Here is a 16,755-nt window from a genome sequence, read left to right as displayed (position 1 = left end):
GTGTGTATCTGCGCAAATGTGTGTGTGTGTGTACTATAAGTGTGTTTCAGTTGTTCCTGTGAGGGGATTTAAACAAGCCAAACCCTTTTCATTTACACATCTGACAAACACCCTAATACTTCAGTTCCCTGGTTAATTGACTAAAAGACTATATTTGACATTATCATATTATACTTTTAAATAACTCTTATCCAAAAGCACAAATTAGCACTAGCCTAAATGTCTTCATCTGCGTGCCCTGATTCACAAGTCTTGTGATTGACAGCTGTGTTACTACACAGCAGACTTCCTTGTTTTGGTTTATTTTTGGAGGTGGGTTGGAGTCGCAGCACAGGTTTGCTTTTAAAGCGTCCAAATGCAGCATATGATCCACGCTTTATCTCAAACGCTCACATCAAGACCATAAAAACAACGACTGTCCCAGTTAGCTCGTATCAGCCGACCTTTGGTCTTATCTAGTCTGTATCTGGGCCGCGACTCGTGTGTCTGATTGTGTGAGCGGTAAAACGTCACTAATTGGCACAGGTTGGACAGACAAACGCTGTAACTGTTGTTACCATGGTGACAGACAGCCTTGTTTGGTGGACATGAAAACAAGATATAACATGATCCTATACTACAGAAAGCTGTCTTTACGAAGTGCATCTCCTCTTTGAATTACACCAATGCTTAAGTCTAAAAATCCATTATGACCTTCTCTGATCACATAGGAAGGTGCCTTTTTGTAATTGTTTTTAATGAGAATTAAGCTTTTTGCTCGTGGTTTTTGTGTTGCAACTGGCTCTCAATCCTGCGCTCTAGGTGCCTGGCGTTTTTGCTGGAGCGCTCTGAACTTCAACTCACAGAGTGGAAAAATGCCCCACGTCATCTCTGCTTTTTCCCCATTGTTCAGTCGGATGAGAGGAGAGGCGGGCCTTCTGTGGTGGTCATGACAACAAGTTTACAGTTGGTAAACAATGGAGGAGAAACTGGTGGTAGTGGTTGCTGGATACCCAGAGCTATACGGCCCGATGACAGGCAGCAGGTTGTCAAACTGCCCCTGAGTCATCCTAAAATATGCCTGTAAACGTCCATGATGGAGGAGAAGCTCCTGGACCAACTGGTGGTACTCCCCATGATCCACCTCGGCATTTTTTTTGCCACTATTGGTGTTACATTTTTTTTAAATGCAGCACGTGGTTTGCAACATGCAAAACTCTTTCTGTGTGATCCGGCCTGAGTCCGTTTCACACATTGATAGCGCTACAGAGACGCTACAAAGTCCCTTTTTTACACCCCCTTTGCATTTTTACACAGAACTAAACAACAGCAGCAGCATCATTTCCCTCCAGTGTGTGATTTTAGACAGCATGCTGGCATTGCAGAAGCAAAAGAGGTGCAATGGGTGTGACATGTAAGACATGTAACACAACAGCGTCGGCCTCTAACTGGGCAGTGCTTTATAAACAATAACTTAGCAACCTCTGACCCAGCCTGCCGCCGCAGTCTTGAAAGCTGGCACAGAGTAGGCAAGAGTAGTTGCATTTTTCAGGTGGTTAAAGACGTTGCATGTGTACAACCACTAAATCTCCCGTGGTGGGTCATACACATAACACACTGTGAAAACTTACACCGACTGACACCATAATCTGGCCAGTGTGCTGCAGTCTGCTCCAGGGGATGGATGGCCTGGGAGCTGGGTGGTTGGCTGGTAGATTTACGGGGTTGAGGATGAAGTGGAGGGTAAAAGGACAAACAAAAAACTTTTTGGCTCACCGGCAGGGGTTGCCAAGCTAACGACTATCAGGACTGTGTCTCTTCTACTCCAAAAGTGCAGCTGCAGGCTACCGGTAAACTTCACTGTGTCGTCTTTGAAATGTTGTTTTATTTTTCTTTGCACTCATGCATGTAAACACCGTGGGCAATATCAAGGTCAGCAAAATGATGGAGATCATGTCCATATATTGTACGATAAATCCATAACAGAATTATTGTGACAGGACTGAGAAAAAAAAATCCACCTTCCTACCTCCTACCTCCCTCATTCTACTGCTACGCCTACACACATGGACACACTGACACACACACACACACAGTAATCCCAGGGAATAAATACCAGATTAGATTAGGTCAGTGTGTGTAATCCAATGAACTCTCACCCCTAACACGCCTAATATTGTTAGAGCTGAGCATCACACCATCACTCCCTCAAACAGGGCCAGGGACACGTACAGCTGACACTCAGCTCTGCTCTCTAACACATCATGAATGCAATATATAATGTTTAAGTGAGCAGATTTGTTGCTCAAACAGTTGTTAACCATTCTGCTTTCCCACACTCTGTGCCCTCTCCAAGAGGATCTGCAATCTGCTCTCCAGATTATTAATAACATACTGACTTCATGCATCAAAACATTGTATAACCATCTTTTTTATGTTAACACATCTATGGCGATATCACTGCACAAGTATGCTGCACATACAGGGCCAGTGGTATTCATCACCCTTTTCAAATCACTCCCCAAACTTGTCCGACCTCATTGGTAGGCTGTTACAGGCTGCTCTTCACATTGCCATGTACGGCACATCCACTGAGAGACAAAACTTGTTTACAAGCATCTGACTATCAGGGAAGTGAATGTTATTCCCTCTGAAATGTGATCTGGTGCTTTTTGTTCTGGTTTAGGGTTGTGTTACTGCGGTGCGCCTTACAGTTCATGTTGACATCATACGTGCTCTGGGCGATGCTCAACTCCAGCGCTGCCATTCATTTTACTTCATGGCTTCACTCAACGTGTTCTGATTGAAAAATTACAGCGTTTTGGTCGAGCCAGACATCTGCGGGCCGGGTTTTCCAACCATTTTCTGCCGTGGACCCCAATCTGTGAGGTCAGAGCGTTTTCTCTCTTTGTCTGTTACCATGGCAGTTCCCAAAATCTGACAGTTATATCAGTTATTTTCCAATTTGCAGCAATAGCTGTGAATATTCCCGGTCGTTTCCTTCGTTGCTTCCTTCCTAGTCTGCATTTAAAGGTTCCTCATTTGATCTCTGTCTTGGTTGGTTCCCACTTCTGAACCCAGTGAACCTCTGGGCTCACCTCATGACATTCATTTGGAGGCAGATTAAAAAAAAAACAAAATCAAACTAAGCAGACAAGCCCAGACTTTGCATACAGGAACACATGGTTGTAATGCCAAAGTAAACCTGACCCGGATGATCAGTCTTTACAAGCCTGTGATATGATCCTCACATCAGCAACATAGGCCTTGAGCAACATGATGTATTGTGCCAGCTTAGCATCAGGTTTACCACAGAAATTGTTTAACCAAATTTTTTCCAGGGAAAGTCCTCCGAAGATGAATGACCTTTGTTAGCAACGCATGGTTTTGAATTTGATGGTGCAATACTTTTACATTTAAATATGAACTGCATGATTAGCTGTATATGAAAGGGGCCACAGGTCATGTTAATTTCACTGAGAATTATCACCTGACTCTTCCATTCTCCTCACCTTTAAGATCATTGTTTACCTGTCTAACCTGCAACTTCACAGTTTTGGTTCACTCTCCCTGCTCACACCTAAAAAAACCACTGTACACTACCTGCTCTGCACCAAACAGCAGACAGACACAGTTAGGAACTGGCTGTTAAACATAACCGAGCAGTCTGGTACGGTTTTTCTGTCTCCACTGTGAAAAGTTGTGGATGGTACCAACAGAAGCGTTCCTTAGCGTCCCCATGTTTGGTCCCCCCTCTGTTGGGGTACCTAGCACACAGATCTGGTACTAAAAGGTGGAGCTGTGAACACTGCAGTCTGATTGGTCAGTAGAGGACGCTCACTCTGCTCAGGGCTGAGTTGTGTCTGGTTTTGAGGCTCATGTAACCACTGTTCATACTGTGGAGAGTTTTATTAGTAAACTGTAACTATAAAATGAAAGGATGTTTTGCTGCCTCTCACAGCAGCTGGAGTCTGAGAAAAAATAACTTCATTCACTGGGCCGACTGCCGGTGACTTTTAAGGTGGAACGTTAACTTGTAATGTTACTCAATGCATGAGTTGATGAAGTGAATCCATCAGCACACCTTAAATTTCACTGTGACAACTTTGACCATCACTTTAGTTTTTATATGACACACACTTTTAGTAATGACTTTAAAAATATAGGAACTAAATGCACAAAGCTGCTATTTTTAAATATCCCATGGAGAGAGACTCTCACTGCAGCCTGTTCTATTTTGTTGTGAAAATGTGGGTGTGCAGCCTCGTTCTGTGGACGATAAACCAGGTGCAGACTTCCATCTGTGTCACCGCTGATGAGGAAATACAGCGAGTGCTGGACGGAGCAGTGAGTGACAACAACCCCGCCCACATTTAAGAGGACTGTCTGAACAGACCGAGGGTCTAGGTACCATGTCTGAAGGCTTACTGCTGGTTCCAGAGGTGCTGGACTGAAAGGGTTTGGTGGAGACGATCACCAACAATTAACACTATTTCAACCAATCTAATTTTGCAAATTTGACCAATTATAATAGCTTCATGTGAGTTTCAGCAATCACAGCAGTCCCTCAGCACCAAATTCAGTTTCTTGTTTCTGGTTGTGAAGATGGAGACATGTTCAAATGTCTCACATTTACCAACAAAAATGACTGCTATAGACCGTGCAAGGCAATTCTCTGATGTTCTGCAGGAAAGCACGGGATAAACCATTTTGCACTGCATGGAACATTGTGGTACTCATCTGGTCTACTGACAATGAGAAAGGAGTTCATCGCCTATTTTAAGCAGGTTTTCTCACTTAAAATAAACACATTAATTTGGGTAGAAAAGGGGTGTGAGCACTTATCTGCTAATTCAAAGTTTAAACCTACAGTACAAGTTGCTCAAGCAGTTGCTTTATTTCACTGTCCTCAGTGTGAGATTAGTCACTGTTAGCATGACTGTGCTGTGACTGCTTTGGCTCTGTTGGCCTCGTCTGTAAGTGGGACAGTTTCCAAATATTACACTAAGCTTTACGAGTGGGCAGATTTTGTCATTTTGAATCTAGCACGTCACAGGCGCCGTGCGCTAACCCTCATCTGCCATACCATTCTTCTCACTGAACCACGACACGGGTTCTCTGTCTGAATGCTAGTGATTGACCCAAACTTTGATGATGCGGCCACAGTCCTCTACAGATGATGATTCAGACAAAGAAATAAAAAAATCACAATCCTCCCACTCACACTGACCTCGCAGCAGATTGGGGTGGGTGGGGGGGCAGGGTTTGGCGTGCTTGCTGTAATCTGCCTTTAAAATTTAATGTACCTGCACCTGTTATTAGGGATGAGAAAGATTACATGTTTACACAACGACTCATGGGAACGGGAGCAATTTAAATTATTTACTCTGTACCAGTCTTTCAGTGTGTTTCTGCCATTTTCTCTGCAAACATACGAGTGTATGACAGACAGTAGTTATTAAGGACGTGCTGGCCGGAGCCACTAATGGTTTCCAAGTGCCTGCGCTGTGTGTTCAGTGTTTCATTTGTGCTTCATTTTAAGGGATGAATGCCTTCCTAACTGAAACATCATATTTTTTAATGCCACAATAAAAGGAACAGTTGGAGCAGAGTGTTTTTTATCCCCGTGTTTTAGCCTAATCTCCAGCCCTTTCTAAAAAGCTTTTACGCAGCCATCCATTTGCGCTTGATTGAAGCTGCCTGGCTAAATTAAAGGCTAAAATCTCATAGCCATCGTCTTTCCCTCCAGCTGGCTTCCATTTATTATGTTCACTCCTCTCTCTTGCACAGTGGTGTAGTTACTCAGAGGTGTGTGGGGTACCTTATATTCTACAGCTGAGCATGTGTATATGAGTTAAAAAAAAAAAAAAAAAAAAAAAAAAAGGGGCACTCGCTGTGGGTGTGAACGTAGTACACCGTGACCTTAAAAATACAAGACAGTGAGAAGATGAGATGGAGGAGACAGAGCCGGGGTCGGTGGTAATGGCAAATCAGGGAAAGTGCTTGTGTGAGTGTGAAAAGCAATTCAGACAGAACAGCAGCTGCCTATCATGAAGCCACTCGTACTGCAAACCGCATGATGCCTGAGTGTCCAGAAGAGTTACCCCTGATTACTTCTTATAATGTGTCTTTCTAACTGACTGATTTCTGTGCTCTGAAGCATTAGTGCAGCTAAACTCAGCTCATTTTTTATTTAAAAAAAATCTTAATTAATTAGACGGTGGAAGAACTGAATTTTTATAATGATATAGGCAAAGAAACTATATTTAAGGTTGATTTCTCACACTATGGCATATAGTTAGGGCGACATTTGCACCAATAACAACTTGTTGTGTCGTATCGGTGCACCTTATCTATCAATATCAAGAGGCAGCAAAACATCCTTTCATATCTCTGGATGTTAAAAAAAAACCTTGGACAATTTTGCAAGTCAATAAGGAGAATTGCTTGCACCACTGTGATTAAGTTATCAATTTGTCAGGTTTTTAATTTGCTGTAATTGGCCAAAAATACATTTGTCTATTTCTCAGAATTTGGCAACTGTTTTTTTTTATTTAAATCACAATATACTGCATAGATATTGTGATTTTAATCCATTTGGCCAATCCATATTAATCAGCCAAGTCTGTATTTAATATCATAATACAAAATGTTGCGAGTACAGGGCATGCAAAACATCTGGGTCAGCGTTTAAAAATGAAAATGATCTCTGCACACACAAGCGTTTTAGTATGATTTGAGGATTAAGCTTCATCCATACTAACACACCTGGAAATGCATATCACTTGACCATTCGCGCACACAGGGCATGCATGTACCAGTAGAAACAGGAAGCAGACCGTCTACTCTGCTGTTGGCTGCTCAGTAACACAAAATACAACGGAAATGGCGAAAAGTCAGATGAGAGATTTCTCGGCTTGGGCTGTCAACAAGGTGGAACAGTTACTGAAAGTAACACATGAGTATAAGGCTGTCAAGGGGCTGGAAAAACAGATTGGAAGTCGTTGCAAAGCAAATACAGCGACATATTAGAGCAGGAGCATTATCCATCACTGGAGGAAGCCATTGTGATGGGAAGGGAATACCCACACTCGAAGGATGAAATGACAAAGGTATGAAGGCCTAGTTATATTATGTTCTGACTTGACAAACTGGCACTGGCGAGACCCAACTGGGAGGCAAACGTGTGTGTCTGCATCATTGTTTCCAAAGATGTACGTTTCTGCCCGTCCAGACTGAGGCTGCTGTCAGCCCTAGAGTGGTCTCCTTTGGTCTGAATCAGGGACTCATGTTGTTCCAAAGTTGTATAATTGCCTAGAGTTGGTTTGTGTTCTCACGGCAGCATTTACAAGAGGACCAGATCAAATGCCTTGTGTGAGAAAGCTGCTCTTGATTGGTCAGAATTTCCATGTGGGAAAAATCCAGGAAGTAAAGCAAACGTTGAAGAAGAGTACACTTGCAAGATAAATGTGACACTTTCTAATGTCACAATGGAGGGACAACTACGCAGGTTGATTTTAGCGCTGCTCATCGTGGACTATATTGCTGTCATTGTTCATTTTAGTCAAACCATACAGTTTGAAAACGAGGCGCGGCTCCAACTAGAAAACAATGTTTTGATGCATTGGATGTGCTGAATGTGCATATTAAGGCAGTACAGGAGGAGGTGCACATTAATAATCCTCCAGGACTGTAACATGCTCATGTTTAACCCAAACAATGTGTCATGTGACTGCAGTTGCTTCACATCCAGGTCGGAACACCTTCTCACCACAAACCAACCGCACCAGAGTTCCTTTGGAACCGGACTGAGACAACCTCTTCAAGAAGGTCTCGGTCCGGTTGTTTTGGTGTGTTCACACCTGCACAAACGAACCGCACTGAGGGGGCAAACAAACTTGAGTTTGACTGAACTGAACCAAACAGAGCAGGTGTGAAAGCAGCCTAAAACACAACCTTGGAGTTTTCAGACTAAACTGGGTTCAAAAGCATTTTCAAAAGTCTCCGTTTAAGGGTTCCAGAGATGTGTCTCTAGCAATGCTGAATCCGCTGATGAGGAGTGCCATTCAGCCCGTGAAAACAATTGTCTTCTGTGAATCTGAAGGGAGCGTTCTAAAATCAGATAAATACAACACTGAAGACGCCATCATGTGCTATCATGTTGCACTGTGGGAAATGTAGGATCCAGTGTTTTGGGGGTGTGGCTCACACCAGGAGCTAGACAGCCCCTGCTGCTTGTTTAAATCCGTCTCTCACAAGCCTCCAACTTCAACAAATACCATGTCTGATACTGATTCATCTGGCTGTTCCTCTGTGAGCACAGCTTCTGAACAACCTGTCAAGTAATTAGGTGAAAATCAAGAAAGGAGTGAGACAAACTGACAACAAACCCAGCTTTCAATCATTCATTTGCATTGATCTATGATGCAGCTATTCCCTGTTCACTTCCATCCCATAAACACTGGATGATGAAAGAAACGTGCTCTGTATGGCATTAGGCTTTAGGCCTCTGCTCTGTGTCTGACTTGGCAGCTTTAAGCCTGGAGGAAACCTTTACTGAGGGACCTCAATCAGTCTCCATCTCCTGGATCAATATCCATTAGTCTCAGAGTGCGTGTGTGTGTGTGTGTGTGTGTAAGTGTGTGTGCGCGTGCAGACCTCATCCTGGGTGAATGGGCCTGAGTCATAAATGTGAGCTGTGGATCAGATTTCTCTCTGTCTCCACTCCTGCTCGTCTGTTTCACTCTCCTTCTTGCACAAACACACGTACACACCAATGCTCATTCAAACATACAGACCGACCTTGTGAACGGCGTGCTGCAGCCTCTGAACATTCATTCATGAAGGCCTGCCAGTCCCCCCCCCCCCGCTGTAAATAATACCGTACATTACCAACAAGAAATAACTGTATGAAATCAACACTAAATCAGCGTGTTAGTCAGCACTGTCGCCAGAGATATGTTTGGAGTGGAAGAAGTTGATGATTGACAACATGCCACAACAAAACTCCCCATTTCGGAGCTCTGAGGCTTAGGTATTAATTCCAGTCTGGAAGACAGGGGAGAGAGACGGAGGGGGGGGGAGCTCATTTTTTTTTATTAGTTGTCATTTTGCATTAGAACGGTGAGGCCCAACACGACGCAACAAGAATGAGGGAGGGAGGAAAACATGAAGCAGACACTGGCGAATGAACAGTCAGACAACAGGCAGTCAGACGGAGGGTAGGGAAGGAAGCAAGGAGGGAGGACATGGGAAAGACAAAGAGCGCGAATGCAGAAGGACGGAAAAAGAGATGAGGATGGAGCTGGGGATGGAGGGGAGGTAGAAAAGCATAGCCCGTGGCAAGACACTCAAACCGGTGCGTGTCAAAACAAGATTCCAGATCTATATGGAGGAAGTTCACGAGCAAAACAAAGAGGAGGGGAGCCTGAACGTGACACTCAAGCCTTCCAACCAGCTTAGTGTACAAAGACATTGGTAGACGATCTATACTCAGACATATACTGGTTTCACTACTGGTTTCACTACTGAGATGACTAATTGTGAACAAGAGTATCAGCAAGGATGCTCCACATTTAACCATACACATTAATTCAGAGCCAGTTAAGGTTGAGGAGCCTTTAAAGAGCCAGAGACTGTGTACAATCTGATAATGCTCAGACATGTGCAGGAAAGTGTCACTGAAGGGATTTACAGTAGCAACACATTGTTTGCAGACAGAGGATAATACTTTGAAACAAAAAGCCTAATCCAGTGTCGTGTTAACAGTAAATATCTGCCTGCTGCTATCATCATCTCGTATGGTAGGTGGTCTTATCCATCACTGTCCTGTTGCGCTCACTGACATGCCCTCACTACCGATGGTGCCAGGCTCTCTGAAGGAAGTACAACACTGAAGCAGCATCTAACGACCACCTGAGAAAACTTGGGTCATATTTAAAGGTCCAGTGTGTTGGATTTAGAGGGATATACTGGCAGAAATGGAATTTGACATAATAAGTGTGTTTTCTTTAGTGTATAATCACCTGAAAATAAGGATTGTTGTGTTTTTGTTAGCTCAAAATGAGCCCTTTATATCTATACAGGGAGCAGGTCCTCGTTGACAGAGATCCCAATGTTGTACCGCCATGTTTCTACAGTAGCCAAGAATGGACAAACCAAACACTGGCCTAGAGGGGCCAGTTGCCCTCTCGTGTAGTTAGAAGCCCCTCTGCGACAAGCAGCATCGGCAAAACACAGATTTTTTTTTTTAACATGAAACCGCTTTATTCAGTGTTTTTTCCAATTTAAATCACCTCTGCAGATAATTCAACTCCTGGTTAAAACCTCCTGAACATCTGGATCTTGAGTGATCAAAGAAAAAAGGTGAGCACACATTAGCAGGTACTAGACAAACAACCTGGTTAACCATGCTAATCAGCATCAGAGAAACACTGATTTGTAACGTGAAGCTGCTTTATTCAGTGTTTCTAGCTGTTTAAATCACCTGGTCTGTTTGTTGTGGAGAAAAAGAGACCTCTACGGGTAATTCAGCTCCTGGTAAAAACCTTGTGAACATCTGGACAAGAAAAAAGATGAGCACACATAGCTGGTCTGTATAAACATCATTAACAGCATTGACAAAACACTAATTTGTAGCATGTTTTTAACAGATTAAATCATGTGGTCTGTTTGTTTTGGAGAGGAGACCTCTGCAGATATTCAGCTCCCGGTAAAAACCTTGTGAACAATGAACACTGAAACAATTCTAACCAGGAGAAGTTTCAGCTGGTTGAAATCTGCATTCCTCACAGCTAGACACCACTAAACCTCCCTAAATCATACACACTGAACCTTTAACACATCAACCATGTGTTTGTGACTACACCACAATCAGTAACACAAACCTCATAATCAGTGCTAAGTGTAGTTTCAGAGGTTTGTTCAACAAGGTGTGTGGCTTGTAAAGACAAAAACAAACAAACATGCTCCTTCAGGATCTGCATATAAGATGGTAATTAGGCTGAGAAAGCAGAGCACAACAGCATTTTGTCCAAACGTGGTCAGTAATAGTAGGTGAGTGGGTCATTTTAGCTTTAATTACACAAAATTTGGATCCAGATAAGACACACTAGGTTAGGTGACTGTCAAGTTGAAAGGGACAGTTCACCCCAAAAATCAAAAATACATATTTTTCCTTTTTCCTGTAGAGCTATTTATGAATCTAGATAGTTTTGGTGTGAGTCGCAGAGTGTTGGAGATGTCTGCCTTCTCTCCAATATAACAGAACTAGATGTCACTCGAATTGTGGTGCTCAAAGCGACAAAAAAATACATTTGAAAATCTCAACAGCAATGTCTCTTCCCAGAAAATATGACCCAGTTACTCAAGATAATCCACAGGCTTTGTTGTGAACAGTTTAATGTGGGAACTATTTTCTTTCTCCTGAACCGTATCACTGCGCAGAAGGAACTGTGCATCTACTCATTAACAAGAGAACCCTGCTCATGACAGGTTTGGGTTAATACCTATAGACAGATGTCAGCATATATGAAGAATCTGTAGTAGATCGGACAAGATTTCTACATTGGAAGTTTTCAGGTTTCAGTTTGTAGTCCAAGTAATGTTGACCAATCACGTTTGTGCAGCAGCTAAACAGTCCATGTGGAGATGTGAACACATCGGCTGAAATGCAATCTCAGAACCCATAAACTATCGTCTGCTGACTATTAGCTTAATAGTGGCTTTTTTTAAATGAATATCTGTTTATTAAGATAAGCTGAAATGATCAGTGCACTGAAGAGGAAGTCCTGACCTCGATATCCGCTGGTTACACCGGATCAGCCCAAATACGGCCCCTCGCCCTCGAAGGTTTTATCTTTGTCAGACAAACAGCCAACGGGTTCTACGATTGGGGTTGAGTAAAGGCTTGTTGAGGTTTAAATGTCAGGACTTCAATCTTTGACCATGACTGAATGCTTCAACCACAGACTGGCCTGAAATTAAAATGCTGCTAATTTAACAATCATTGTTAAAATATTCTTGTGATTTTATATTTTATGCCGGCGGCAGAGAGCGGCATAAAAGGCTCATTCATGATCCTTCAAGTAAAAAAAAAGACATAGATTTGTTTTCATTTCATCCACAATGTATCTTTTATTAATTCAGCAGTAGCAGCCCCACCACTGCTGGAAATATGCAAGTGCAACGAGAACAAATTATCTGTGTCATTGCTTCTCTCGAACAAAGTGAATATATGATTTAAGAGCTCTGTTGGTAAATAAAGAGCTATTTCTGAACTACAATCTCAAACTGCAGCAGATGGCTGTGTTGGTAATAAGAGAAGGAGGCATATCTAAACATTTTAATTATGCAACAAATTAGCGACAGATCTGATTAACAATGAGGCAGAATGGCTGCAGCTGTGCACCATCAACAAAACATACAAAGTGTGGTTGCAAGTGTGTTACAGGACGCCTCTCGCCTCTCTCCCTAAAAGGAAACCATCAGATCAGCTCAATACGGAGACCGAACTTCCCTCTGTGGCTTATTATCTCGCTAGACACAAAACCACAGGAGCCAGAGGCTGGATGTCAATACTCTGCATTCTCCTGGTTGTTTACACCCCTCCAACTGTACTTCAAATCTCACTGCTACCACAGAGGTCCTACACATGACAGTGGATGCACCAGAGCAGCCAGTATACACACTTCTTATTCCCTCTCATGCCACAGTTTAATATTTGAGTATCACAACTTATGCAAATTTGACAGAGAAAAATTAACATACAACTACCATTACACATGTACTACACCCGGTTCACGAACACATCTTTAAATAAATATATATTTGTATAATTCGTAAGCTAGCAAAGCGAGTGGTGTTCGAGCTGATGACACTGGCAGACATGACATCAGACATTGGATCTAATTTACTGCCTCCAGTCACTGACACATAGCTAGAGGGTTATCTGGCATGTGCACGTGCAGCCAGTGGCGTCGTAATGGGGGGGGAAAAGTGGGACTGATTACTGTGGCCCCAATGGAAAGGGGGCTTCAAAAAGCCTGGAATGACAAGTCCAGTTCACGATTTTTTAAATCTTGAAGTATTTAGTGTCACAACTTAATACAAAATGGTTGAATAAGTCAGTTAAAAGCCTGAATTTTGAATGGGAAAATAGTGGTAGCTCCCTGAGACCCCTCTCACCCCTTAAGGCCCTGATAACACATAAAGTGTTTTAGCAGCTGGAGGCGCCTTTTTGTATTTGTTTTTAATGAGAATGAAGCTTTTTGCTTGTGGTTTTTGTGTTGCAACGCACTTTGCATTTCTTCCTTGGTTTTTGCTGTAGCACTGTGATCTCCTCAAGTTGAAAAAACTTCAACTCAAAGCGGAAAAAAGCCCCATTTTTCATCATCTTTTTCCCCATTGTCCAATCAGATGATTTGAGAGGCGGCCCTTCTGTGGTGGTCATGACAACAAGTTTACAGTTGGTAAACAATGGAGGAGAAACTGGTGGTAGCAGTTGCTGGATACCCAGAGCTATACGGCCCGACGATAGACAGCAGGTTGTCAAACTGCCCCTGAGTCATCCTAAAATCTGCCTGTAAACGTCCATGATGGAGGAGAAGCTCCTGGACCAACTGGTGGTACTCCCCATGATCCAGCCTCTTTTTTAGGGTCTCATGTACCCACACAGATCTCTGTTTATCTGCTGACAGCCTCTCACCCTCAACCAGAGCTACAGACAGTACCCTCTGCCTCAACATGGCAGCAGCTACACACTGATTACTGTGAAATAATAATAATAAAATGAATGGTAGATTGATTACTTGGGAAGGTTAGAATAAAGAGGTGAGACCATGGTTGCAAGGTGGTGCGGCACCTCTTACACTTGCAACCTGCAAAACACTTTCTGTGTGACAGGGGCCTAAAGGTGCAAAATGGATTACCCCCCCTGCATTTAATACAGGTAGAGCCAGGTGAGTGACTGCTAATGCTGCTGGAGCACCAACATACACAGGGCTTGACGCTAACTTTTTTCCCCAAGGAGCACATGTGCTCCTAAGTTGAAAAAGTAAGGAGCGCACAAAGAACTTTAGGGGCACAATGTAAATTGATCAAATAATGTGTTTTCCATAATAAACGTGATGCAAATAGACATTTACAAGCAAAATTATTTAATGAATTTGTATACAAAATGTACAGAAAGGTAAAATCATCAAGTTTTGAAAAAGTATTGCAATTTAATTTTGTCTTTAATGTTATTATCTTATATATATTATCTTTGCAATATGATTATCTTATATAATGTTATTACTATCCTAAAACATTCTCCAGGTCCTCTGAAACTCAGGACTGCAGGACTTATTTCCACCCTGCCCAGCAGCGGTACCGTGGTGAACGGTCCCTAACTGCGGGGAGAACGGAGCAGGCTTCCCCGGAGGTCCGCTGCTTTTCCCGGTCCCTTGTCTCCGCCACACTTAGACTTATTTCCACGCTGCTGACAGCCTGGCCGTGGAGAACGGTCCCTAACTGCGGGGAGAACGGAGCAGACTTCCCCAGAGGTCCACCGCTTAACCCAGTCTGTCTCCTCCACACTTTGACTTATTTCCACGCTGCAGACAGTGGGACTTATATTCATTGTGCCGACAGTGGCTTGGAAAACCGCCCATAACCGTGTCACACGGGGAAGAGGGAAGGCAGCTGGAGTTCCTCCAACATTTGCTGTTAGATTATCATATTTTTTTATTGACAAAAATATAGGCTGCTTCAGCTGAGTTTTTTATGCGCGCATGTGCCCCTAAATATTTTTTTATAGTTCGCACACACCTATTTTTAGTCGCAAATGCGAGTGAAAAGCTCGCACTGTTGAGCGCTGATATACACGTCTCTCCTCAAGAAAGGGAAATCTGGGTTTCATTGAAGAAACGAAAAAAGGAACGGGAATGGAAGCAAACTGATTTTGTAAAAATGTACATGGTAGAGACATAGATAAAGAGAAGAAGGGCGGGGGGCCCACAGAGACTGCTTATACACAGGGCCCCGGATTTGGTGCTATGCCCCTGTTTGCAGCCTACAAGCTCATGAAAAAGCATTCACCCATGGACCACCATTTCATTCAACTGTGTTCTGGGAAACTCCAATCTGTATACCAACTGTATTAATGTCTATACTGAATATTGGAGTGGAAGTGAATAACACAACACATGCTTACATATGGTTACACTATGCAAAGCCTGCTGGGTAGTATAAAACATAAACATATATGTCTCAGACCCCTTAAATCTCTGCTGGGACCACTGGACTTCACAGTGTATGATGCATTGTTGCAGCTTGTAAAATCACTGTAGGCCCGTGTTAAGACTTAAAGTCACAGTCCTTACTGATTAATTAGCCTACTTTGCTAATGTTAGCAATCTGTACATGTAGGTGGGCAGCGTATACTCGCATCTAAAGGCAACCAGACGTGTTAAATCATTGTCACTGATATTCCTCGATGTTATCCCAACCAACACACCGTGTTATTGATGACAGGCAGCTTTCTGGCCTTGGTAGCTGTGTTGCACAGCTAGCTCCCCCTGCACAGTGCACACCCAGGCTGTATGTGCCACGCCATGTATTGTTTACATAGCTTCCACAGTTGTGCTAATTTTGACAGCGCATAAAACTACGAATAACGAGCAAACCGGGCCGTGAATTTAAAACACACGCACACTGTCTGTGTTTGTGCTTAATTCGCCAATAAGTTATTTAGATACACGCGAGCTTTGTCAACTCACTGGCAAGCTAGCGGTGCTAAAGTAGCTAGCATTTGTTAGCTAACCCAGCAGACAGGATTCACCAAATCTGAATCAGGATTCATTGGCTAACAGCTAGCATTGGAAGCTAATGCTGAAACTAGTTGTTAGCACACGGGTCCGTTATCGGACAGCCCTGACCTGCTTCTTTACTGGTTTTAACTACGTCTACACGCTCTCAAATGGGTTTAGATAATAAATATATAATCTATAATTAATGGTAACGGTCACTCAATCTTATTAACAAACAGTATTTTTGGTTTAAATGTGTCAGGCTGTAAGCTAGACGGAGAGCATAATTGCGGTTCCTTGTGTTTTTCTTTCTCCCAACGTTAACTGGGTCGATCCCATTTTGACACCAGGCAGTGACGTGAGTTTTAGTGGAGCCGTGGAACTGTGTAAAACACATAATACTGTATTTTGAGGCATATCCACAGAAAGCTAGCCAAGCTGTGACAAATCCACGAGCCGTGTCCGAACACGGAACTCGGACAATTAGCAACCAAGCTAACGTTGCCTGGCTACACAGTCAGGTTGGGCTTTCTGGGACTGTGGTTACAGAAATACATTCACGAGACACATTTTCAGACATTTACACGACTGTGTTGGTTGTTGTTTCTTTTAAAAGCACTTGGTTTATGAGAACACTCGTGGAACTCGGCCGGAGCGTCCTCTTTCCTTCCCCGTTATGAGCCCCCCAACAGTCGGGAACAATGTCCCTCACGTAGCCGGACCGAGGGGAGCAGCTCTCGGCGGAGCTCAGCCCGACATCTCCTGCTTATTTTTGGGCTTACCGGTTTTGAAGAACGCTGCTATGTCGCCAGCGTCCTTCGTCGTCTCCTCCGCTCCTTCCCCGGAGCTCATGGCTGCCACAACCCGAACCTGGAGCTCAGTATCTCCCGAGTAGATCCCCCAAAAAATGGACAAAAAGACGGCACAGAATCACTTGGGTCCCGACAGAAGCGCCATTAAAGACACACGGACGGTTACAGCGGCTCGG

At 43.3% G+C, this 16,755-nt stretch overlaps 1 protein-coding gene across 9 annotated transcripts in view; it reads right to left on the bottom strand.

Moving 5' to 3' along the window:
• The window catches only part of LOC117263895 (triple functional domain protein), a 109,693-nt gene extending 92,938 nt beyond the window's left edge, over positions 1–16,755 (bottom strand). For all 9 annotated transcript variants that reach the window (XM_033637611.2, XM_078175488.1, XM_033637612.2 and 6 more), the window contains exon 1: positions 16,550–16,755. In XM_033637611.2, coding sequence (XP_033493502.1) covers positions 16,550–16,619 — 70 coding nt within the window. In that variant the 5' untranslated portion in view covers positions 16,620–16,755. The remainder of the gene's footprint in view (positions 1–16,549) is intronic.

Source organism: Epinephelus lanceolatus, chromosome 16 (assembly GCF_041903045.1).
Source record: "Epinephelus lanceolatus isolate andai-2023 chromosome 16, ASM4190304v1, whole genome shotgun sequence".
In the NCBI taxonomy this organism is placed as follows: Eukaryota; Metazoa; Chordata; class Actinopteri; order Perciformes; family Serranidae; genus Epinephelus; species Epinephelus lanceolatus.
The sequence above is the reverse complement of the archived record's forward strand: the minus strand, read 5'-3'. Positions and strand labels throughout refer to the sequence as shown.